The 25,891-nt window shown below is 49.3% G+C and overlaps 1 protein-coding gene across 2 annotated transcripts in view; it reads left to right on the top strand.

The window, feature by feature from the left end:
• The first annotated feature begins 12,132 nt into the window (after positions 1 to 12,132).
• Positions 12,133 to 25,891, top strand: part of Pemt (phosphatidylethanolamine N-methyltransferase) — a 71,562-nt gene continuing 57,803 nt past the window's right edge. Inside the window, exons 1-2 of one of the 2 annotated variants that reach the window (XM_021177948.2) lie at positions 12,133 to 12,306; positions 21,225 to 21,332. In XM_021177948.2, coding sequence (XP_021033607.1) covers positions 12,136 to 12,306; positions 21,225 to 21,332 — 279 coding nt within the window. In that variant the 5' untranslated portion in view covers positions 12,133 to 12,135. Of the gene's footprint in view, positions 12,307 to 16,053; positions 16,259 to 21,224; positions 21,333 to 25,891 lie in introns of those variants that run through there. The other variant, XM_021177949.2, reaches the window with a different exon arrangement.

Genomic DNA, 25,891 nt, shown 5'->3' with positions numbered 1-25,891 from the left:
GAACTCACTCTGTAGACCAGGCTGGCCTCGAACTCAGAAATCCGCCTGCCTCTGCCTCCCAAGTGCTGGGATTAAAGGCGTGCGCCACCACGCCCGGCCAGACACTCCTTTCTAGGGTGACTGAGCAAGGCCAAGCAAGGAGCCCCTACAGAACCCCCGTTTTACAGGCCAGACATTCTGTCAGCCCGCATTCTTCAGATCAGCCCAAGGAAGGGACAACAGCTGATAAACACAACTCAATCTGCCTGACTCGGGGGAGGGCAGCTGGGGAGAGATCCTGACTCTGAGGGGAAGACTCCGTGCACAGGCGCTGTGTGGTCTACAAGTCCGTGGCTGTGACATGTCCAGCTGGCAAGGCCAGGAGACTGGGCATAGCAGAAGGTGCCAAGGACCACCAGTGTAAACGTAGTGCTGAGGGCGGGGCACGTTCTGGTTCAAGGCCACGACGCTGACCACTGCTCATAGCCATGGGGTTTACATATGGAAGCACACCCTACAAAGGTGAGAGCTTTAGATGGTGAGGTTTATGAGATGCGAGTCTTACCCCGGTGTATTTAGTTATTTACTTTTGTGGTGCTGGGGATGGAATCCAGAGTCTCAGGCTTGCTGGGCAAGTGCTCTGTCCCTGAGCTATAGCCTAAGTCGCAGCACATGTTTAGGGACTATTTCATGTACTTCATAATCGATTTCTCTGCTTTTATGGTTTGGATATGAAGTTGGGCTCAGTCCCCAGAAGCTGGTGCTGTTTGGAGACATCATGGAGACTGTAGGAGGTTGGCACTCCCTGGGCCTGTCATTATGGGTTGTGGGCTGGCTCTGCTTCAGCCTGAGCTCATGCTTCTTTGGTTTGTTAAGATATGGACAAGTTGCTCATACTCTGTCACCACAGAGCTGTGCGCTGCCTGCTGTCCCTGCAATGGTGGAATGTGGCTCCCTATCTGTGAGACTCTCCTTGCCTTCCTTTCTCTTTTCTTTTCTTTTTCTTTCCTTTTCTTTTCTTTTCTTTTCTTCTCTTCTTTTCTCTTTCTCTTTCTTCTTTTCTTTTCTTTCTTTTTTTCTCTCTATCTTTCTTTCCTTTTACAAAACATTTATTTATTGTTATGTATATAAGTACACTGTAGCTGTCTTCAGACACACCAGAAGAGTGCAATGGATCTCATTACAGAAGGTTGTGAGCCACCACCATGTGTTTGCTGGGAATTGAACTCGGGACCTCTGGAAGAGCAGTCGGTGCTCTTAACTGCTGAGCTATCTCTCCAGCCCTCTTTCCTTTTGTGTGTGTGTATGTTTGGGGTGGGTAGGTGGTTCAAGACAGGGTTTCTCTGTGTAGCCCTGACTGTCCTGAACTGACTTCGTAGACCAAGCTGGTCTCAAACTCAGAGATCTGCCTGCCTCTGCCTCCCAAGTGCTGGGATTAAAAGCATGAGCCACTACCGCCTGGCAAATCTTTCCTTAAGCTGCTTCTTTTCAGGCATTTGGTTATAGCACCAAGAAGGAAAGTAATCCATACGTCTAATAGTTAAAAGAACTGAATGAGACATGTGGAGTTCCAAGGATTCTGGAGCCCTGAGTTTTAAGTATATCCTACTGGCTGATGGCCGTTGTGACCCCTTGTTTCATTCAGCATGCTCACTGCCAGCCCCTTCTGCCCCCTCCTCTCCCAAGAGAGTGCTGGGACCACCTTCTGCAGAGGCCACCTGCCACCAGGGCTTGCTGTACCTGTAGGAAGTGTGTGTGCAGAGAAGATACTGGGTCGGCAGGCACAAGAGGGTGTGAGAGTTCAGTTCCTGCTCCCTTTCCAGGAGTGTTGCAAAGGATAGAGATTCAGGTGACCCCTGTCCAAAAGATACATGAGCCATAAGATTCCATGTGCTCTTATCCTAGATTATACACACATGCCCCAAGAGGGTGAAACACTCCACATACATGCACACATACATTCACACATACAGGTATGCGTGTACACACACACACACACACACACTGAACAGATAATCAGTGTCTCTGGTGCTGGGGTCCATATTTGCCTCAGAAATTCTGTGATGCTGTTGACTGTCTGTTCATGGTCACTTTTCTCATAAATTCTTTACCCCTGAAGGGTTAATTATCTAAAAGCCTCAGGTGGACTAAGAGGCTCTGCACAGGAAGGTTGACTTGACTGATAACACCAGTTGTAGCTCCTGATCAGGAGACCCACACACAAAGCCTGCCTGGATCTACCGCTTCCAGCCTGCAGGGGAACTGACCTGCAGATGGACCTTTCCATCCTGTAGAATAGTGGAGACCCCTGTGCCATGGGTACACCTCTCACTTCTGTGGAGACTGTGGCTCTTCAGTTGTTCTCATGAGAGAACAGTTCTGTCTCTAGAGATGCCTGTCTGCTTTCTTTTACTCCAGCACCTTGACCGTTCTCATCTAACGCCCACAGTAATCCGTCTCAGTGTTCCTCTGGAGGCCTCCCCATCCCAAACACATTTCAGTCATGTGAATAGACACACAGACAAACATGGGAACGCCCAGACTGAAACAGACACCAGAGGCATACAGAAATATGCACTGGCACATGTGTGTGTGTACACACTGATGTGTGGCTGTCTTTTACTACTTTGTGGGATCTTTTTTTCTTTCACCCGTTTCCACCCTTTTAACCCCTTAACACTAGATAGGAGAGTAAAAAGGAAGTGGCATTATCCTTAGACTACTTCCTGCTGATTAGGGGTGTTCATTTCCTTTGAGTCAAATTTGATCTTCACCAGCAGGATATCTAACTTCTTGTTGTTGCTGTTTCTTTTGTGCATGACTACATAACAGTGACCAACAGCAACCAACCAACAATCCAACCTGCCTCTCTTGGCCCTAGCATTTCTATACCCTCTGAAAAGTTCCCAGAATTCCAAACGTTACACTATCACTGAAACTATCTGCTGCTGGCAAAGTAAGATCCCTGCTAGAGTATGAAGGAAATCATAGTCAGCTGCTGGGGACAATTTGAAGAAGTCCCGTATCTTACACCCGGGATTACAATGAAAATATATTCTTATAATATTTCTGTGTTTCTTAAAGAAGCCAAAATTCCAGAATTGTCACTACACTGATGAACACATTCAGAGAGGCTGACATAAGACTCACACAGCTGAAATGCTGGGCCAATATTTCTCTTGCACTTGGGAGCCAGGCCAATGGGCCAACATGCATAAGAACCTCAGTGAGTGAGTGAGGCTGGCCGAGGCAGTGGACTTCCTGGCCTAGAATTTCCTGTGGCCTAATAAACTGTGACTTTACTCCCCAGCACGTACTTGGCCAGCTGGTGTCTGTCTGAGAGCATTCTCCAGAGAGTCACAGAGAGTGAGTGGGGCCTGGGCTAGTATAAAGGGACAGGGAACAACCCTGTGATCAAGGCAAGGTGTAGTGAGCCCATCGTCTTCCAAGAGCCATCTCTGCTAATGTGATCATCCAGAGCCCTTGGGTGGATGTGCCACTTCCCCTAAAGTCACAGCAGTGGGGATAGGGGTGACAAATAACACAATCAAGCACTTTGTATGTCAGTCATTGCACCAAGAGCCCATCCCTTCATCCTATACACTCCTAGGCCTGCACAATCAATTGCACTTATTCTTTGTATATAGTTGAAGAGGCAAGCAACACGGTCAGGCCTGATGCCCGCAGTGAGAGTTAGTATGGTCAGCTTGAGAGGGCAATGGCTGGGCAAGAATGTTTGCTGGACAGGAGTCCCATCTCTCATTAAGCCTTAAGTTCTGTAATGGCTATTCCTGGTTGCCAACTTGACTATATCTGGAATGAACTGCAATCCAGAATTGGAGGTCTCACCTGTGATCCAGATCTTAAGGCTGGAAGACACAAGTTTCTGACCTGGATCTTGACATGGAGTTCTTGAGGCATACTGTCTATGAAAAGCTTAGGCCCAGGCAAGGTAGTGCCTTTACTCCCAGGAGACTAAAGCAAGGAGATCTCTGAGTTCAAGGTCATCCTGGGACAAAAGAAGTCCTAGATCCAAGCATGGTGGTACATACCGTTAATCTGGGCCATGCCTTCTGCTGGAGACCTACATAAGAGCATTGGAAGAAGGAAGATTCTCTCTTCTTCACCTCTTGCATTTACTTGCCAGCACATCTGTTGGAATCTACTTCTACAGAAGACCAGCTGAAACAACTAGCCTCGTGGGACTGAGCAACTACTAGAATTTTGGACTTCCAATTCACAGCTGACCATTGTTGAGAAGTTGAACTGCAGACTGTAAGTCATCATAATAAATTCCCTCAATATAAAAGGACATCCCATCTGTTCTGTGACTCTAGAGAACCCTGACTAAGACAGCTTCCAAGCCCAGTATGTCCATACGTGCAGAGAGGTGTAGGGAGAGAGAGTACTCAGCAGGCAGGACTGGAGTCCTGCTTCCAAGCCTTTCTGCTTACTGGGGCATCACACAGACTACTGAGCCTCATTTCCTGATTGGTAAGCAGAATTCCTGGAAGGATGCTTATCAACAGCATGCTGGGGTGTGTGGACCAGTTCATGGAGCACACAGGATGCAGTTCTGACATTACCAGTGACTGTCTAGTGTCAGTATAAACCTGGCACCAGCCTCAAAGGGAGCATGAGACAGTTTATTCTGGAGCCAGATATCGGAATGTGGATTTGGGTTACCCCAGATAAAATGTTCCTACGTGAAAACAGTTTCATGGTGCCTTTACAGTTGCAGAACAAAAGGAAATTTGAAAAAAAAAATGCTTTTCAAACATTGGTGGGAAGCCCAGGTAGGCCAGTTACAGGGAAACAGGAAAGCCTCTGCTGGTGACACAAAGCCACAATCCTGATCACAAAAGGGAGAAGGGCTCATTTATTCTGGAGCCAAATATAAGTGACCATGGCCTGGAGCACAGCTCCACCTCACCCCAGATGCCATGCTCCAACAAAGGGCTGGGATCAGAACTTTTTATGATAACAGAACAAGGTAATCCACAAATCAAGACACTCTTCAAATACATTGGTGGACGTGCCAGGTAGGGGGTTATAAGGACATAAAAAGAACCCTGCTATGGCCTTTAGACACTATCAGTGGTGTGCTTAGGCCTTTGATGGAAAAAAAGTGAGTTTAAAAAATATATATATATATTTTCAAAAAGATTTTTACCCTGCTAGTGACGGGATGCTAAGTCTGGTACAAAGATAGGCAAGGGATAGTTATTTAAGGACTAAAGATGGTCCCAGATAAACTGTAATTAGGTTCTGGACCTGCAACATTCTAACTTTTCTACATCGCTGAAGGTCTAATCAGCCAGGAATTCTTGTTCTCACAGCTGTAGATCTCAGATGCCATCTGATGCATTCTTAGCTTCAGGCTGGTGGAAGCTGGTGGTCTGTTAACGATACACTTCAAAAGGTTTCACAGTAGTGACAGGGATGTTATGTTAGATAAGCGTATGAAACAAATGGCTACTAAGGTTGTAGATTGGCAACATTCCAACTCTTCACAACTAACTGCAAAGCCATAACCAGCCAATCAGCCCTGTAGAACCTTGAACATAGTTGTAGCTTTTTATTTTTCTTTCTGGAAGCTTCAGTCCATATTAGCTGTTTTCAACTGGCCTCTTCAGAGACAGCTAGAAATGCTTATTTCATGGGTGAGGGGCAGGAGTGTTTAGTATCTTACCCTTTTCAAGCTAAGCAAACCATAGTGAAGTTGCCCTGGGTTATGTCAAGTACCTGAGCCTGATCACACCCTTTGCACCCTTGTGCTGGGGACCAAAGCCTCTCTCTCTGGGCACTTAACTTACAGGTGCAGAGGTAACCTGCACCTGTGCCCAGGAGAACCAGGCAGGGCTGGGGACCAGGACAGTTGGGCTAAAGCAGTTGGGCCCATCCCTGCAGTGTCTGAGGCCTTCTTTGCAGGTCATACCTGAAGTCACCCATGAAGCCTGGTGCTGTTGGGAAGTTGCAGAGATGTCTCTTTAGCCCCAGGACATGTGATCTCCTTTCTCCTGCTAGCAACTTGTGCTAGTGTTAATGTGTGCCCACCAAGTATGGATCCAGGAAGGTAGGTGATGGATGCCTCCTCGTTCACTGTGTCTGAGGACCAAAAGGAACAGCACGCGTTGGCATGGGGTACATGTCTGTCATCCTAGTACTTAGAGGGCTAAGGCAGGAGGACTACCAAGAATCCAAGGCCAATCTGGCTACATAGGGGATTCTATGCCAGCCAGGCCTGAGACCCTGTCATAGACCAAACCAAATCAGAGCACTATGAAGACCCAACCCAACCCCCAAACAAAAGCACACATAAGAGAAACGGTATATTCCTAGACTGTGACAGGGTGACTGTGGGGACTCAGAGAGTCAGAACACTCAATGTGTTGTGACAAACCTCAGGACCCTTGGCTGGAGCTTTCCGAAGCTGATGCCATCCTTTAACCTCCAAAATACTATGTTTGAGGCAGAATCCCATTCATTAGTGACGACCAGCCTGGAACCTGTGGCTCCCCAGCTACTACATACATCTTTGATCTCCTCTTCCTCCTCTTCCTCTTCTTCCTCCTGCCCCTCCTCTTCCTCCTCCCCTCCTCCTCCTCCTCTCCCCCTCCTCCTTCTCCTTCAAATTTGGTTAATTAATTGATAAGTGTGCGCGCATGCATGTGTGCATGCACATGCATGTATACATGTGCACACATGACACAGTGCATATGTGGAGGCCAGGGGACAACTACTGTGATCTAGATCTCTCTCTCCTCTGGAAATTGCACCCAGTCCTTTGAGCAATTTGGTGGCAAGTGCCTTTATTCTCAGCCTCTCACCACCTGCCTCCCCTGTACATTTCTTTTCCCCTCTCTCTCCCTCTCCCTTCCCTCACCCTAGCCCCCTCCCCCAGATATGAAGTCTCACCATGTAGCCCTGGCTGCCCTGGCACTCACTCTGTAGACCAAGTTGGCATCTAACAGATATCCGCCTGCCTCTGCCGCCTGTGTGCTAGGATTGCAGGTATGTACCACTATAGCCAGCCGCACCCCCCCCCCACCCTGAGTATATTTCTAGGGACAAAGACAGAATAAAGCAGGTTATCTGTGACCTGTATTGTGGATCTCAGAACTGCATATGATCAGGACTGTCTCAGTGTGGGTCTGGCTGTATGCCCGCCGACACTATTGTGTCTCCGTAACCTCAAGTTCTGAGCATTGTGCTTGACAGAATGTCTGTTCATGAAATCTCAGTGAACTCACCTCAGTTAGCAAGAAAACAGAATATAAAATCAGAAGCGGATGAAACATATGCCAAGAAATGCGGAGGCAAATCGGGTGGGAGGTGCAGGGAGCTCACTGGATAACTCTTGAGTGTTTTTTGGTGGCTTCAAAAACTTTGAGATAGAACATACGGTATGTGTCTTCTGAATAAAAAAGGTCTGGGGTGTAGTATTGAACCCCTGCCTAGCAGAGACCATGGGTTTGATCCCCAGCTCTGTGTACCAAACCAAACAGCACCCCAAAATGAGCCGGCCACACACATGCAACCGTATGGAACAGAATCACCTAAGAAAGCATTGCAATTCCCTCTCTGTAGCTCCACTGTGTGTCAGAGTGAGCCATGCTATGGGTCGTGCCATGAGACCAAAGTCTGTCTCATGCTTGGTACAGGGTCTGTTTTGGCTGGTGCATTCTAGGAACCAGAAAAGCATTCTGCCAGAGCGCTGATTAGTTTTCCACAGTTAGAAATGTGACAGTCAGAGAGAACAGGTCACTTCCCCAGGGTTCATAGCCAGAATGTGGCAGGGCCAACATTTCAGTGGCAAGAGGTGACTGGTTTTCTTTTCTTTCTATTTTTTTTTTTTTGTTGTTGTTGTTTGAGACAGGGTTTCTCTGTATAGCCCTGGCTGTCTTGGAAATCACTCTGTAGACCAGGCTGGCCTTGAACTCAGAAATCCACCTGCCTCTGCCTCCCAATCACTGGGATTAAAGGTGTGTACCTCCACTGCGACTTTGGTTTTTAATTTGGATGATAGACCTAGCCTTATTGCCCATTCCATAGACAGAGTCTCTATGGCCCAGAAGGCTGCCTTGCCCAGGCTCTCAGCTTATAGTGGCAGAACTGTTCATCCGTCATTGCTTATTGAGTGACCACTTTGTGTCAGGCACAGGCTGAGGTACCCAGGGAAGATATCAAACTACTGCCCTGGTGCAGTGCACATCCTGTGGGGCTTCCCAGAATAAAGGGCAGGAAAAATAGATCTGTGGAACTAGCCAGTGACAGGGATGTGGGGAGAAACAAAAGTGGCCAAGGCACAGAGTGCATTGGTGGGTCAGCATGCACAGCCGTGTGGAAGGGGGACACCTAACTGGAGTTTGGAGAGGTGAGGACAGGCTGTATGAGAAATCTGGGGAGGAGCACCCCGGCAGAGGGAAGAGCATATGCAGAGACCATGGTGTGAACACATGGCTAAGATATGTTTCAGATAGTGTTCTCCTGCTGTGAAGAGACCCAATGACCAAGGAAACTCTTATAAACGCTAGCATTTCATTGGGGGCTTGCTTACAGTGTCAGAGGTTTAGTTCATTATCATCATGGTGGGAGGTATGGCACACAGAGTGCTTGAGAAGGAGAGAAAGAGACATTGGGTCTGGTGCGGGCTTTGAAACCTCAGAGCTAACCTCCAGTGACACACTTGCACCAACAGGGTCACACCTCCAAATCCTTTTCAAAGAGTGCCATTCCCAGCTGACTACACATTCAAATATAGGAGCCTAAGTGGGGTGGGGGGCTGGGAGAGTATTCTTATTCACCTACCACAATGCATCTAGGAGGAACCAGGAGGCCAACAGGAAGCAAGGTTTAGCGTGAGTTGGAGGCTGAGGTGCAGAGAAACCCACCAGCAACAATGCCTCTGAGGGGTTCCTCAGCGGGTTGATGCTGTGGAGAACGGGGTTCAGATCAGTTCACTCTTGTGCCCTTTTGCCACCATGTAGGTAACTTGGGGAATGGGCTACTTTCCAAGCACAAGGTAGAAGGGAACATGTGGGAGATCTGCTGGGCATGCAACTCCAGATGATCTCTGCTCTGGAAAGGCCTTCCCACCACACCTAATCCTGACCCCTGCAGAGCCTGCGCACTGTACTACAAGTGTGCTCAAGACAGGAAGCTCATTTTATGGATAGAGAACAGATTGTGAGCTGGGAAATGCACCAATGGTGGTCAAATAGCAACGATAGTTTGATCAGTGTAAGCCTATTTTTTGTGACTCCCCACAAGGAGATGCTACATTAAGGTCCAACACCAAGGGAAGGCATCATGGAGAAAACCTCTGGAGCAACTAGATGTTCTCTCTTGAATGGCTTCTCAAGTATGAAAAAGCAGAGAGAACTGTAAAGATAGAAAAGAGGTCCATCTACTAAAACTTCAAGAATGGAGACTGGAGTAATCAGGTATCATGAACGCCTCAACAGAAGCAAGCTACTTTGAGGTGGTGAGCCTCCTATCACTCAGGGAATGCAAACAGGGTGCTTTTCATTCATCAAAGAAGCCATGGAAGAAAACTCCCACTGCTGGAGGTTAGCTGGATAATGTCTCTGCAAGCTCAGATGTAGAGGCTTCCTAAGGCCTTAGGCAAAGGCTTCTGCCTCAAATGATCATCTTTGGGCTTGTGACTTGAACCCTGGTTGCATTTCAAGTGGCAAGTTTGGCTTCCATGACACCAGAGAGGAACCTCTCTAGTGGGGTGATCTGGGAAGGCGGAGAAATAGATTTCATCAGTTCTTATGGGACCTTTAACCTTTACTTTTCTCTGTCCCCTGAAAAAGCAAACAAATTCACAAGCACAGTTCAATAAAATAGCTAAAGGTGTTTAGTAGTTGAGAAGACTGGATCTTTGATGGAGAGCGGGCCTGGTAGATGTAGAGGGGAGCCAGCTAGGAAACCTCCAGATAGAAGCTCTGCCTATTAGAAGGCCTTCTTGTAATACAAAGCAGAGCTAGGATCCTGATCTTTGTGAGCAGCAGTGGTCAATCAGAAAACAGCTATTGAGCCTTTTGTGCTCAGTCCAGCAGTGGCCAGTGCTGGTTTCCATAGGTCAGTTCCTTTGTGATGAGTCTTACAATGTGTACTCTCTTTATTCCTTTAAGAGAAAGCTGGCCTTGGTTCCATAGCTACTGTGTGTCCTTCAACGCCAGTGTCCCTCGTGCCTCCTTGGTCTGCTTTGTCCCATCCTAGCCATTTTGTGAAGACTGGGACCACCTCACAGGTGGTCCCATAGAACCAAGCCAGATACTTGGTCAGGAGATACACCACACTTGGTGTGGGGTGAGAGTGGAGGAGATCGTGGGGGTGTGGGGTGGGGAGGGGAAGAGGTTGCTGGGGTTTCGAGGAAATGGTCCACAAAGAATGAGGAAGTAACTGAGGTGGCTGATGACCTGCCTGGCCTTGGGCTGGCTGAGTGCCTGAGCCAATCTTAGAATTTAGAATTTTGGATTCTATTTCTCCATATATCCAACTAGCTACAAAAGAGATTCTCCTGGCACCCACTCACCTGAACTCCTACTTGCTCCCCCCATTCTGTCGCTATGTAGAGCTCAGCTGTATCCCCCATTCTCAAAGCCTTCCCAGTGCTGACCTGCCTGCTGCTGGTTTGCACTGTACCAGCTTTCCATATTTGGCAATTCCTCTTAGCATTCTAGGACAGGATCCTTCCTTACTCTCTGACCCAGCCTCCAGTCTTTGTGTCTAAACTACTCAAGCTATACCCATTTGTTTTATCTTATCTCTGGAAGCATTGAGATCAGGGATCCTGCATTGCTGTCCGTAGCACCACCAGCAGGAGGCATGTTCAGCAAACCCTTATGAGTGAATAAGAAAATCTATGAAGGAATGAGTGGAGTGGGGTCTCTGGTTGAGTCAAAGGCTTCCGGGGCGTTGGGACACCCAGAGGAGCAGTGTTGGTGTAGGGAAGCTGTGGTCGGCCTGGCACTATCTCTGGGTCGGGTGAGGGACACTGGCCTGGGGTAAAGGCAAGATGGTAGAGGGTCTACATAAAGTTATATCTCTTGTCCACTGCTCCAGATTTGAGTCCTGTCTATCGAAGGAGCTAGTTTCCTATTCTTTAGAGACCTTCTCTCATGGTGGAAAAGAATTGCAAGAGAATCCAGTTTAAAGCAGAATTTATTGGGAAGAAGGTTTAATATAGATATAACCATGGGAATGAATAAAAAGAGGTGCTCAGAAGAAGAAAGACACCGAAAAGTGCAGGTGTGGGATTCTCAGAGGAGAGCCATACTTCTGTTCTAACAATAGCCATATATGTCACTCTGGTGACTCTCAAGCTACATTTCATCTGTTTGTTTGTTTATGTGGCAGGGTTTCTTTGTGTAGCTCTGGTTGTCCTGGATTCCATGTATAGACAGACCAGTCTGGCCCTAAACTCAGAGATCTGCTTGCCTCTGCTTCTGAGTGAGGGGATAAAAGGTATGTCTGGCTTCAAGCTACATATTAAAAGAGTTGATAAGAAACACCCTCCACTTGATAAACAAGATCATAGGGTGGCTCCAGATGTGGCTAGAATTGTAATCTGGTAAAATAAACCATGGGTTGCACGAGGAGTCAAGACATACCTTTTACTGTAAGTGAAATTTGCGAGAAGATTGCATAGGTTTATAATTGGAAAAGGCGAAAGGCCATATCCTCTTAGGCTTTAAAGGTCGTTGCATTGCTGTTTTAACATCCTTATTTGAAAATAATCCATATAAGAAGAACACTATCTCTAAGGCAAATTTCACATTAAGTTTCACAGTAAAGAAATCCTTGATTCTCAGCTGGCGAAAGTGTTACAACCAGATTCTGAAGTGAGAGACTCCTTTTCCTTTTTATATATATCTGTGTATTTTTATCTTATCTCAGTGGGAAGCGAGGTAGGCTGGAGAATGGGGGGCAAGACACTGGTCCCAAAGTAGCAGGGTAGGAGCCTCGTTCTAAGGGACTATGCCCCAGTCCCTCTCTCCAATAGTGCTCTGGGACTTGTAGTTCTCCGCTTCCTGAGACCTGGAAGTGCGCCCCACGAGGCAGTGTCTGGAAACTACATTTCCCAGACGGCCAGGAGACCTTAGGTGCATCAGATAAGCCTCCCGACTGGCCGCGCTTCCCTAAATGCCAAGAGGCCCGTTCTCCGGCCATGCGGCTGGGCGAGGCCCCCACGTGGCACCTCCTGAGGGGGCTCGCGTGATGGAAGAAAATACAAGCCCGACAACTGCACTTATCAGCAGCTCGGTAGCGGGGCACGACTGCTGTGGAGGCTTCGGCAATATCGACTTCAGGCAGGTACAGCTCCGCTTTACAGAGAGGGGAGGGTTGAGGCCGGAGCTGGAGGGCGCCGCCTTCAACGCTTGATGGGCGGGACTACCCTGTTCCCAAGCAACGACCGGCTGGGCGGAGCCTGAAGGAAAGGGGCGCAGGCGCGATTGGTGGTGGTAGTGGGTTTACGGGGAGGTGGGTGGGGAGTGTGCGCGAATCGTGTTCTGTCAGTTGTCATAGCTTGGGTTGTATAACCTGTGTAGTTTGTGTAGAGCTGGGAAATTTTGACTGTAAATCTCTGGGAAAGTGTGAGTTTGGGGTTTTTGCTTGTGAGTTCCTGGAGTTGTGTAGACAAAGTTGAGTAGATGACCAGAATGTGAGTGCGAGTTGAGTAGGAGCTAACTACATTAAATTGCATGCTGTGTGGATGTGTGGCAGGATCCCTGGTGCCACCTTAGGACCTGGTTCGATCCCCACTGACTACTGCAAACTCACAGGCATCTCCCCAGGCTGCTGATCCTATCTGATTCTCCTCTCCTGTTGTGATCCCTTTGTACCAGCCATACTTCACAGAGCCTAAGATCTCTGCCAGAAGCAGCCTGGAATAAATGAACGCACTTCATTTATTCCATGTTTATATTGCTCAGTGTGTACAAACTCATTTATTCACAGATACGGTCATAATCACCAAGAGACTGCTGAGGACCAGTTTCTGGGACAGACGAGGGCAGGCTACCGCTGAGCTTTCGATCATGCGAAGGTCCAGGCGTAGAAGTAGTTCTTGAAGGGAGAGGAAACTGTTTTATAGAGTAGCAGGTGAAGAGAAGCAGGAAGGGAATGGAAATGCATGCAACGAGTGATAAGGAATTGGGGTGGGACTTCCTGGTGGAGGGACAGCAGGCACACAGGAAGGGACAGGAGACAGTTACCCACTGGTCCATGAAGGACAGGTCAGATGGATGGATGGGCAGTGAATGCTGGAGAGTAGTTTTCTCCTTTAGACTGTTACTGAAGCATAACTCCATCCAGTTAGATGAGTGGCAAGCCTAAGTGCATCTCCAGCCTTTGCTTAAGGCAGACCTCCCCCTCTCCTCTATACTCTCTTCACTACCTCCTTTATTTTTGGGCATGTGAGACAAGTGTTACACAAGCTTCTGCTCGTTTGAATCATGCTCTCTAACCCAGTGCATCACATAAGGCAAGAATGCTGCTTAAACTTGAACTTGGGAATGGGGAAGATGTGGGGGGACAAGCTAGAGTGCAGGTATAGCACTGCCCAAGGGTTCCTGGCATATCCCAGGGTGATGGAAACAAGGCCTGTGTTTTAGGTCTAGAGCCAAGAGAGGAGAAGTGTTCCTGGCTGGGATGGCTCCCTGGGTGTGATGCCTTCCTGTCCTCCTTCACACTCAGTTCCAGTCCTGCATGTGCCCAGCCTCAGACAGCTGGAGAGCCAGGGCTGTTTCAGGAGATAGGTCAGGGTGACCTTTGTTGAGTAACAGTGTGTTTTTTTCTATCACAGCCTGGTCATAGCTTCCTGTATCCAAGGAACTAACTAACTAACTAACTAACTCTCTCTCTCTCTCTCTCTCTCTCTCTGATTTATTTATGTGCTTTATGTATACGGATGGATGTTTGTCTGTATGTAGATTTGCACACCAGAAGAGAGCATTGGATCACATGGGACTACAGTTATAGATGGTTGTGAGCCATGTGAGTGTTGGGAATTGAACTCAGGACCTCTGGAAGAGCATCCAGTGCTTAACCACTTAACCATCCCTCCATTCCTTCCAAGAGATTTTTCTTAATAAAGTAAAATGAAATCAATAACATCACTGTCTTAGTTAACTTTATTATTGCTGAGATAAGACACATGACCCAATCACTTTGTAGAAGAGTTTATTGGGGGCTTGCAGTTTCAGAGGGTTAAAATCTATGACCATCGTGGGATATGTGGTAGCAGGCAGGCACAATTCTGGAGCAGTAGCTGAGTTCTTACTTCTTGACCCTCAAGGAGGAGGCAGAGAAAGTTAACTGGGAAGGGGATGGACTTTTGAAGCCTCAAAGCTAGACCTCAGTTTCACACCTCCTCTAACAAGGCTCTGCCTCTTAATCCTTCACAAACAGTTCCACAAACTGATTAAGCATTCAGACATGCCCGAGAATGGCTGTGGGGGCCATTCTCGTTCAAACCACTGCAGTCATTACACACATTAAGGTTCTGTTAGGCAGGAGTGCTTCCTCTGTCAAAATCTCAGTAAAATATGTTAGACCCTGGCCTAAGAGAACTTCAAGGTTTTTCTTCCCCCACGGACACCTGGTTCTCAATACTGTCTAATGCAAGGGTTGTGTGTCCCATATATAATTTAGAGTTTTGTGCTGGGACCAGGGGCAGGGGGCTCAGAGATGAGAGAGCACTTGTCTAACGTGTTCAAGGCCCCGACTCTGATTCCCATCATCTCTGCAAACAAAAGCACTACATTTTTTTTTTTTTTTTTTTTAGTATCCACATTATTTAAAGGAACCTATGAGAGAGGGGCTGAGTGGCTGGCCTGTTCAGTAGAGTTTGCTTGCTGTGCACACTTGAGGACCCGAGTTCAGGTCCTCAGCATCCACATAAAGGTCAGGTGTAGTCACAGCCCTGTCACCCCAGTGCTGGAGAGGTGGGCATACACAGGCTAAGCCCTGGGGCTCAGTGACCGCCAGTGTGCAGCATGTGCACCCGGAGCCCTGTTGCTCGGAAGGTGGAGAGACAAGGACTTCTGGGGCTCTGGCCAGGCAGTGTAGCCAAGTCGGTGAGTTCCAGATTCAGTGAGAGAGCCTGCCTCCAAAACTGAAGTGGAGAGCATAGAGGAGGAAGACATTTATAGTCAACCCATGGCTTCCACACGCACCACCCTAAACACACGAAACAAAAATGATTTCCCCAAAATACAATTCCCCTCATATCCGAAGTTTCCTTATCTGCATATTAGCTTACCTGGATTGAAAAAAAAGTTGTGTGGGCACACGAACAGACTTTTCCTCATGATACCGTTCTCTGAGCATATAGCGGTAACTACCTATGCAGTGTCTCTGCTGTGTCGGGATATGATTTAGAACATGTGAAGAAGCAAAGAGTCCAGGCAGACATTATGCCATTTAACACGGAGAGCTTCCGTTTCTTGGGGTGTCAGTGTCTGAAGGAGGTGCTGGAAGCAGGCCTCGATGGACACTGAGGGATGTCTGGGTTTGATTATTAATTGTACATAAGGATATTTCACTATGTGAAATATCATGGATTTCTGTTGTTGTTGTGCTGTACTGAGCAGCCCAGCTGTTGAGAACAGGTTCTTAGCCAGATCCCCACTAGCCCGCTTGGCTGTTACTGGTGTTTAGTTTAAAAAACGTACTGGTTGGCGCAAGAAGTTGTCCTGTCTTACCTCACAGACTGGGGTACTTCTATTCTGTCTATTCTGTGTAGACCTAGGTAGAGAGGTTCCAGTACCTTGTTTCTTTCTTTCAGGGCACAGGGCTCTTGTGGAATTGCCCAGCGAACGTTCCTGGATCTGCTGGTAATTCCTGGACACTGGGATAGCTGGGAAGAGGGCGAAGAGCATGCATTGCAGAGGGCCACTGTATGGGATGAAGGAACCTGTCCCCGTTCTGAGACAGCCCCACTCTGTCCCTTTTATCCTTTGATGTGTATGGTACACGTCATAGAGTGGCCCATGACTTTCAGGTGATCAATGCCACTCCGCTGTCTGGCGCTCTTGCTGTTTGTTTGGATGTCACAATGCGGCTTGCACCCTGGGTGCTGTTGACCCCCTGCAAATCATTCCCTAACTACAGAACATTGCTCTGAAGTGTGTCCAGGTGCCCAGTGTGGTAGAACTGCTATGTGCCGCCTTCCTTCCAGCTTGTGGGGGTTCTGCAGCTGAGTTCATCATCAGGGTGACCTGAGCTGTCCCTGGAGCCTAGCTCCCATTTCCTTCTGGTTCTGGTAGGTTGGTTCTCTCTTTAGACTCCACTAGGCATCTGACCTCAAGGGAGAACTTAGGAGTCAAGCCTCCTGAAGGAGCTTGAGAGTGGGAGGGGCCCCCCTCCTTTGCTGAGGTGGCTCAAAGGACCATCTGACACTGGCTGGGAGGCAGGACGTAGGGGAGAAAGCCATGGCTTTTCTGTTCATGTCAGAAGGATTTGGGGTTAATTTCGGCTAATTCAGCTCTGAGTGGGCTTTGGGGGGGGCACCCCATGTCTCAGGTGTGGAGAGCTGGGAGCAAGTTCCTCTGTTTCTAATTTCTGCTCAGCGTTAGTCACTCTCTCCCGGGAAGCAGCTACTTCTCCAGGCAACAGTAACCCTCAAGGTGACCTGGCTTCCAGATGAACCCTTCCCACCTGCTGAGGCAGGCTGACCAGGGCACGGGGACCTGGTTGTGTGGTCATACTCTGCATAGATCACTTTGCCTTTAACTGAGAGACAGCGGATGCTGGTTTTTGCAGGTTCAGCCGTGTTAACTCGCTGATCTTTGAGTGTCTCAGTTTTCTTCTTTTGTCGTCTTAGCTCTCACAAAGCAGGAAAGAAGCAAGTGTGTGTGATTCACCACCCACTTTACCCATCTCATGCTGGGGATCCAGGACCCAGAAACTGTCTTTTATGCTTGTCTACTGTGCTTGGTGGGCCCTCCCCTAGTGGCTGAAGTTCATATCTTGTAGGGTTTCCTGCCTAGGATCCAGAAGGGCTCTGCTGTGCTGATCCTGGCCCTCAGAGCCTGGCCTCTGCAGGTTTCTCCAAGTTCCTGGTTGGCTCCTCTTTGGGGTCAGTGATAAGTCCTCTTTCAGACCTCAGTTCCCTGACCTCGGGGATGGCTCTAGGAACGCTCACAGGCCCAGTCACTTTTTGGTCGTTAACATCCTATACCAGGACAGGCTCCCTTCATGGTGCTCAGCACTGGGACAGTGACATTGAGTTGAAGGAGGTCATGGGGAAAGGGGAGGGTTCCCACTGCAAGGGTAAAATGTTCTCTCCTCCAGGAACCCCTCCTCCACCTTCCTTCCCTAATACGGTGAGCTTACTGTTTAAAAATGACATTATTTATTTGATTTGCATATGTGTGAGTGTGCATTCACATGCAGTACACTTAGGGTCTATAGGACCTGTGGGCCTAGAATGACCTGGGGGAGCTGCAGGGAGGCCAACCAGAGGAGGACACAGGCAGGGGAGGAGACTGCAAGGGAAGACCAGGCTAGAGCCTCAGGACTGCTGGTCCTCCCACCTGTGTCCTCCCTGCCCTCCTTCACCCCTAACTAGCAGACCTAGGAGCAAACAGGCCCCACCCAAGGATTTCAAGCTGCTTTGGGAAGTCCCTCCTTTTCCTCTGGCTTGGCATTTCACCTCTACCAACTCTTCTAAAGCATTGCTTCATCTTTCAGCCCTGCAGACGTATATATCTGTGAAGCAAAGTGTCTGGGTAGCTGGTGATTCCAGGTCTTGTGGTCTTACGCGAAGCCATGCCTCTAGGTCCAGAGGGGCCTGTTAGTCATGTTGGCTGCCCAGTTGTCCTGCAGCTTGCAAAACTCCCTCCAGGGGCCGCTTTGGCAATTTCTTGTCTCTTTCCAAAGCCAGACTGGAGGAGGCCACCGTGGCTCAGCCACTGAGCCCCTTGGAGATGACCATTAGCCTTCAAATTTTATTGATGATGAAAGAAGGGCTTCTGTTCACTTAGCAAATATTTACTTTCTGCCAGCCTTGGCAGTCAGAAATGGAGACACAAAGATCAATGAAAACATGGTCCTTAGCCTGTGGAGCAGCTGAAGACCGGGACAATGATCAGATAATCACAAAGGCTGAACTCCAGGAATGCCATAGAGTGCCTTGGTCAGAAGTAGAGGACAGTTCCATTTGGGTCTTGAGGGATGTGCAGGAATTTGTTCAGTGTGTAGAGGGACAGATGATATTCCCAGCATACACAGAGCCTTTGTGAAGGGATGGGTAGGTGAAGCTGTAAAAAGGTCCAGTCTGTGGGGAGGTATGGGGCCCACCTGCTGCCGTGCTATGCTGAGTGAGCCAGATGTTGGTGAGGAGGTATGAGTGAGGGTGACCAGCAGGGTTCGAGCTGCCATTAGGAGGGCTCAGAAGGGAAGCGGAGCATAGGAGCTCTTGAAGGTCCTGTGCTGTGCCCTGGGGGAGCCTTTAGAACAGCGATGGTGAGGGTAGGAAATGGACGAAGTGGTTATGTAAGGAATCTCAGAACTGACTAGACAGAATGAGGCAAGGGTGTGGTGGAGGGCTGCAGTGGAGGGGTTGGGATGTGTAGGGACTTCCTGCTGGGTAAGGGTATGTGGTCCAGCTGGCAGAAGTAAGAGCAGCATGCTCTGGGAGTGGTCAGGCCAAGTCAGGACTCTTGTGCCTAGGCCAGTTTCCTCTCACCTTTTCCTGCAGCCCCGGCCGCCCCCAGCTCAGGGCCTTGTGATCAGGGTTGCTTAATATCTGTCTTCAAAGGGAAGAAAGACTGGCTGTCTTGTTGGGCTTTAGGGCTACACAGCTGCAGTCACCTCCTTTTCCTGTAAGGCACATGGCCTATTTTAAGGGTCGATCCAGTGGCTTCCTCCTGCTCGAGTGCTGTGTGCCCTAGGAGCACATGACCTTACTTCCCACAGTCCAAAGTTGTGCTGAGAGGCCCTGATCACATCCAGGGCTTCCTGAGACTTTGTCCAGGGGCGCAGGTTTGCCTGATGTATCCCCTGTGTGTTCTTGAGCTGTCAGCAGCCTGGGATGAGGCTGTGCCCTCAGGCTCATTCTCCCTCGGTTCCCAGCAAGTTCTCTGTCATTCATTTATCAATACCCCGGTGAACGCACTGAGGTGCTTCTCGTCCCTGCTCCCACACTCGGGCACCCGCATTGGCTTGTTCTCTGCTGAGCAGAACGATCCCACACCTGTAGCCTGCAGCTGAGGGCTCCACAGCAGGACAGTGAGTGGAGCAGAGGAGAGAGGCAGAGAGAATTTGCACCACTTATTTCAGTCTGTTTTAGTTCCATCCTCCACTCCCTCTCTTGCTTTTGTTTTTTGAGACAGTCTCACTTTGTAACCTTGGCTGACCTGGAAGTCACTACGTTAGACAGCTCATAGACTAGACCTGCTCACAGAGATCAGCCTGCCTCTGCCTTCTGAGTTCTGGAATCCCAGGTGTGTGTCACCACGCCCAGCTCTGGTTCTAGTTAATGAGTAGTTATTGTTAACCTCTTGATGTGCCTGGTTTGTAAAATTCTATTGGAGGTGCATGTATATTAGAACAGCAACAGTATAACACATGTAGTTTTTGGTGCTAGCTGCACTGTAGGCATCTGTAGGGGTCTTGGTATGTCCCTTGTGGATATGTGTGGCTGAATACTGGGTTTGAGTATTTAGCAAATGCTTAGCCTGCCTTTGATCCCATATCCTGGTGAGAAATGTGGTCTGATTGGGCAGGGAGGCCACAGTGGAAGACCTTCCATGCCTAGTGATTTTCCAGTATCCCCTGTGTCACACTGGGCAATTTGGGCTGACTGGCTGGCTGAGCCTTCCCAGGAGGTGGTTACTGGGTGAAGTAAGAACATGGGTAAAATCTACTGCTTTCTCTCCAGGGATGGGCAACCCTGGGCGGGTCTCTGTGTGTGGCATACTAGCAAATGTAGAACATTATTTCCTTGCCTCCCCCTAATGTGGAGGGGGGGCGTGGAAGCACGCTTTGAAATGAAACAGCAAAGCATGCATGAGAGCAGAGTCTGAGAGAGGCCACAGGCCTGGTGCACGAAGCCTTATTTACAATTTAGTGTGACTTTTATTTCAGTTGCATGTGGGGGAGACAATACAATTTATCAGTGCTCTGGGCCTTCAAGATCCTTCCTAAATGGAAACTGGAGATGTTTAGAGAAGAGCACAAGGGCCCAGCAATATTCACCACCTGGCACCAGAGAAAGACAGTGGTGCAGGAAGTGGCTGGCTTTTCCTCTCTCCTGTGGGCAGCGCTCCCTCCCACTCAGAGAGTTTGTTTCTGTTTGGAAACATCTCTGGTTGCTTCAGTGGGGAGGAGTTGCCACCCTCCACTGGGTGGAAGCCAGGATCTGGGCCTGCGAGGCATTATAGAATGCATAGCACAGCACAGCACAGCAGAGCACAGCACAGCACTGACAATTCACCCCGAATGTCAAGCATTTCAGGGCTTTTATGTGTAAATGGAGCTGTTTGATTTTGTGATTTAAGGGTTTCACACATGGGCCATTCCTTACTTCTCTAGGTTGGACACCTCGGTTGATCTTGTGGTTTGTTTTGGTGGTGGTATTGGGGATAGAATCTAAGGTTTTCTACATAGTAGGCAACTGCTCTCCCACTGAGCCATATTTGTAGTCCTGGGTTGTCTGTCTGTGTGACCTCCAGCCATTGCCAGTGTGAGCTGGAGGGAGTGGTGCTGTCTGCTCTCTTCATGCTGTGTGTAAAATCACTCCCTTACACAGTTGCAGTCATGCTGTTCCCCTGAGGCTCTGGGAGAGGTGGTCATTACCTGTGGTCACTGGCTCTTCCTGCTGTCTCCCGAGGCCAAACTTCTCTTCCCGTGTATTTTGGCCATCTGAGTTTTCCATGAGTCTCTTGAGAACCCTCATCCAAGAGGAAATCAATCACATCCAGGGTTAATGTCACTCCTTTCTTGGGATCTTGTCTTCAGAGCCACAGATCTCTGCATACAGTGCCCATGAGCACCTCCGCAACCATTAGCCTAGCACTCTCATGACAGTTGACACGGCTGACTAGTTTTTTAGCCTTTTATCTTCTGTTTTATGAGACTTAAGTGCAGTGACTGTGTCTGGACTTAGATATCCCAAGCTTCCCTTATCTTCCCAGGAGTCTTTGCATCCTGGGGGTTCACAGGTCCTGGCAGCTTCTGGGTGTTGCTAGACAGGCTTCCCACTGATGGCAGCTCTGTCCTTGCAGGCTGATCTCTTCGTTATGAGCTGGCTGCTGGGTTACGTGGACCCCACAGAGCCCAGCTTTGTGGCGGCTGTGATCACCATTGTGTTCAACCCACTCTTCTGGAATGTGGTGAGTACCATTGCCCTCACACTACAACGGCTAGCTGCTGAGGCTTGTGCGGTGGGATCATTCTACCATAAGCCAGACACACGGACAGTGGGCTAGTGCCTTCCCACCATGCCTGTCACCATCCTCTTCCCTTCTTCCCTCTCAGGGTGGCACTCAATGAGTGTACACTGAACGAGGGGAGACTCTCGCCTTCGTGGAGGCCAAAGGGCCAGTGTCAGGATGACCTAGGGTATCCCAGGAGCCTACAGCTGACAGCTGCATGGGGGAGGCCTCCCACCTGCTGCCGACCTTCTCAGGGGGCCTGGGCTGTCCGGGAGCTTATGACACAAGGACTAGTGGAAATGGAGGCCTGAGTGCTCACTGAGGCAGAGCCTGGGGTATCCTGTGACTGCCCTGGAGCTAGTCTGTAGAAGGCTGTGCTTGGTGGCATCAGCACACTGATCCTAGACTACTGTCTGTTCAGCTGTACCAGGGCAGAACACGGTATTCTTTTTCTCTAGTTTATGGCTTGGGCCTTTTTTCCACCTGGTGGGTGATGGCAGGGATGCTTGGCCCAGAGCCACCACCTTCTGAATGTTTTGTCCCTACAGTCCTGAACATACTGGACCTGCTGAGGAGGGGGCTGCTGGCAGGGGTACAGAGGACAGACAAGACCACTGTGACCTCCTTGCTCCTGAGAAACCACAGCCTTGGAGTGTACTGCTAGAGTGTGCTAGTGCTGGCCCTGGTTTCCTGACAGCCTTCTTCTGGCAAGGCTAGACACATGGTGCTCTGTGCCCTTAACCTGTCCTACGCCTAGGAGCCAGCCTGCCAGGCTGCAGGACACTCTAGGGGACAAACACTGATCTCAAGCCATGGGAGAATGTTTCTGATGCTTTAAAGGAGCCAGAGGAAGCTAGTCCAGGGCATTAAAGAGGCTTCTGGCCTGTCCAGGAGACACCTCACTCCTAACTCACTCTCCGTTAGATATGGTGTGCACAGGGCTCTCCTGCAGGAAGCTGCTGGACTACATAGCTGGATGGAGCCTGTGTTCTCTCTTCCAGGAGGCCTAGGCTGATTAGCATTTGCCAGAGTGTGGCCTGAGCACAGGGAGAGCCGCTGGCCAAGTGCAGTGGGCATTGGGAGAACTTTGTCTGAGTTCCCTTTGTTCATCTCCCACTGACCCTTGAAGCAATATGTTTCTGCCCACTTAATTTTGAAGCTGCGTTTCATCCATAGGAACAGCCCCAACAGCCCAAATAGACGAGAGCCGTGTGTCTGTGCGTTTATCATAAGCGGTTCCTTTTTATTTTTTGTGGTCATACGACTTTGGTTTGCCTTGTTTTGAAAAGCATTATTCCTTGGAAAGACATCTAGTCATTAGTGGAAGAACAAGTGAGCTCTTCATGTTCGGTTTGGAATGAGAAAAGTGGCATCATGTTACGGTTGGGTCAGCCACAGTGCAGAGGAGATGAGGTGGCATCTGGATGCAGGAGGACCGGAGCCGGAAGCCTAGCTCTGTGCTTGGTGGGGACAGGAAACTGCACTGTGATCAGGGGTACGCTCCAAGGGTGGCACAGGGTCTTCTGACTGCAGCCCTGGGCATGGCTCACTGTGCTCAGGCTTCCTGCCTGGCAACTCAGCAAGGTGGCACAGCAAGGCACTGCCATTCTCATTCGAGGAATCGGGCTGGAGGGGGGTTTTAGCCCCTTTCTGTTGTTTTAACACAGCAGTTCTTATCTGCCGGTCACAGCACCTTTGGGGTGGGGGTGGGGGTTAAATGACCCTTTCACAAAGGTTGCGTATCAGATATGCTGTATATCAGATATTTACATCATGATTCATAACGGTAGCAAAATTACAGTTATGAAGTAGCAACAAAAATAATCTTATGTTTGGGGTCGCCACAACATGGGGATCTGTATTGAAAGGTCACATCATTGGGAAGGCTGAGAACCACTGCTTCAACAGAGGGACTGGGGCTGAGAACTGTGTAGAAGGGAGATGGATGTTTAATTCGTAATCTCTGGAAAATCCCAGCAATGTGGTGCCAGAATCCTGTCTCCCTAAGTAACGTAAAATATAAGGGAGAACCAGAAAGGAAAATAGCCACGTGCACAAGAGGCCAAGCGTGTGTGGGCAGTTTTAGTCTGTAAGAATCCACCCTCATGGGCTGAGGAGACGGCTCAGCGGTTAACAGCTCTGCGTGCTCTTCCAGAGGTCCTGAGTTCAAATCCCAGCAACCACATGGTAGTTCACAACCATCTGTAATAGAATCCAATGTTCTCTTATGGAGTATCTGAAGACAGCTACAGTGTACTCATATAAATAAAATAAAATAAGAATCTACCCTTAAAAGAAATAACAGTTCTCCAGGACCAGTGCCACTCTTCCCAGGGGGACCTGCCTTGATCTAATCTCCTCACACTTGCTACTCTTAAGGGTTCCAATCTTCCCAACCATTGAAATCATGTCCAAACCATATCAAAGAGATTTGTCCATTTTTGTCCAGATACTTATAGATTGACAGTATCTGTAAGAGCAGGTGGGCCTGACCCTGGCACAGTGGCATCCTGGGAAGGGCAGCGAGAGAGTAAGCATACAAATCAACCCCTTAGGGGCAAAGCAGGTAAGAAGGAAAGACAGGAAGGGTAGTCAGGGAAGGCCTGCCTGAAGGCTTTTGACCGAAACCCAACACTTGCATAAGAAAGTGCTGGGTTTCTGGGGGAAAGTTGTAGGGGACTGAGTTGATTTTTTTTTTTTAAGTGGCATATGAAAGGAGTGGGGAGGCAGCCAGGGTGAGCTGGGACGCCAGCCCACTTTAGAAGCCCAGATGGCAGCATGAAGCAGAATGGGGCCCTGGCTCCTGCCCAGCAGAGGTCAGTAACACTGTCTCTGGAGGCTAATGTGGTGCCCCCAGTGGTCTGAATGCCCACTCAGTATCTCATGCACCCCTTGGCCCAGCTGTGAGGAGCCCTGGTCCTGTTATCTTAGAGTGCTCCAAAGCACCTGCTTTCCCATCTTGTCCCCAGCCTGCCATGCACTGTGTTCGAGGTAGCAGCTGCTGCTTGGCCTGCATCTGAGCGAATCAGCCAGGGTCCTCCTCAGTGCTCACACTTGTGCCTGGTGTAGGCAGTGCCCTGGAAGAGCTGCTGTTTTCCTGAGCATGGGCTGGCTCATCACTGGCCTTCTGCGTAGCATCAGTGGACACATTCTGCATCCATCTGACATGAGCTTGCACTCACTCGGGCAAACCTGGGAAGGAAAGCACTTGAGGGTCTATGACAGATCCCGGGAGAGATGGGGTAGATGGCTCTGTGAAGCTCCAGTGGCCATGCTTCGCCTGGTCAGAGCTCTGGAAGGCCAGGGCCCGGATCCCGGCAGTGGCCTTGAGCTCGGACTGTTTATTTGAGGAAATGTCACACAAGCTTTGTTACATTAGCCAGATGGAGCAGATGGCTGACAGCAGCCAGCAGCCAATGGAGACAGTCTGTTTGGACACCAGGGCAGACTGGGATGGATCACAGAGCATGGCCCTGAACCAGTCCATCCCAGGGCTCTGTATCGGGAGTCAGCAGGACAGGCTGCTGTTAAGAGTCTTGTCAGGACAGCTGGTGTGAAGAGGGCAGAGCTCCTCCCAGGTTCCCTTCTGTGTCCTCTTGTTGCTGTAGATCCAAGCCACCCCCTCAGGTCAGAAGCAGCTGCCCTTCCCTAAAGGTTGAGGGACATACCATGCTCTTCTGAGGAAGGTTGGTTGTACCAACTACCCACAGGCAACCTGGGCCCCACAACTACCACAGGGTAAGCCTAGCTGCAGACAGATACCAGCTGAAGGTACCACCAACTCGGCTCAGGAGGGTGCACTTTAATTGGGACGCTGTCCTGAAGGCCTCCAGAGAGAGACTAGGCAATGGTCACTGTGTCTGGAGAGCTAGTTTGAGAAAGGTGACTGTCCTTACAGAACTTGGGAACAACTTTCTGTGCTGTATGTAGCATGTTTGAGTCCTGGGACTGTGGCCTGGTGGCACAGGTGCCTTGGAAGGAGTTTAGGGCTTCTGGACAGTAGGTGGCGCTATGGAGGTGAGAATGACAGGAGAGGAGGGAAGGCAGAGGAGAGGTGACAGTGAAGAAGAGGTGACAGTGAAGGAGAGGTGACAGTGAGGAGAGGAAGTCACAGTGAGAGGAGAGGAAGTCACAGTGAGGGAGAGGTGACAGTGAGGGAGAGGAAGTCACAGTAAGATTAAGGTAACAGTGAGGGAAAGGAAGTCACAGTGAGGGAGAGGAAGTCACAGTGAGGGAGAGGCAACAGGAGAGGAAGAAGATGCTATAATGAGGAAGGAGATAAGTTTAAGGGCGTAGAGGTGACAGTGACATAGGAGACACTGAAAGCAGAGGACATACCCAGTGTAGGAGGGGGTAGCAGGGAGGAGGAGTGTACTGGCAGGTGTGGTGTGAACTTGACACAAGCTAGAGTCATCGAAGAGGAAGGGGCCTCGGCTTTGAACTGTCTCCATGAGATCCAGCTGTAAGGCATTTTTTTTTTTTTTTTTTTTTTTTTTTTTTTTTTTTTTGGTTTTTTT

This window comes from Mus caroli, chromosome 11 (assembly GCF_900094665.2).
Source record: "Mus caroli chromosome 11, CAROLI_EIJ_v1.1, whole genome shotgun sequence".
NCBI classification, from domain to species: Eukaryota; Metazoa; Chordata; class Mammalia; order Rodentia; family Muridae; genus Mus; species Mus caroli.
Note: the sequence above shows the minus strand (reverse complement) of the source record. Positions and strands in the feature narration are given on the sequence as shown.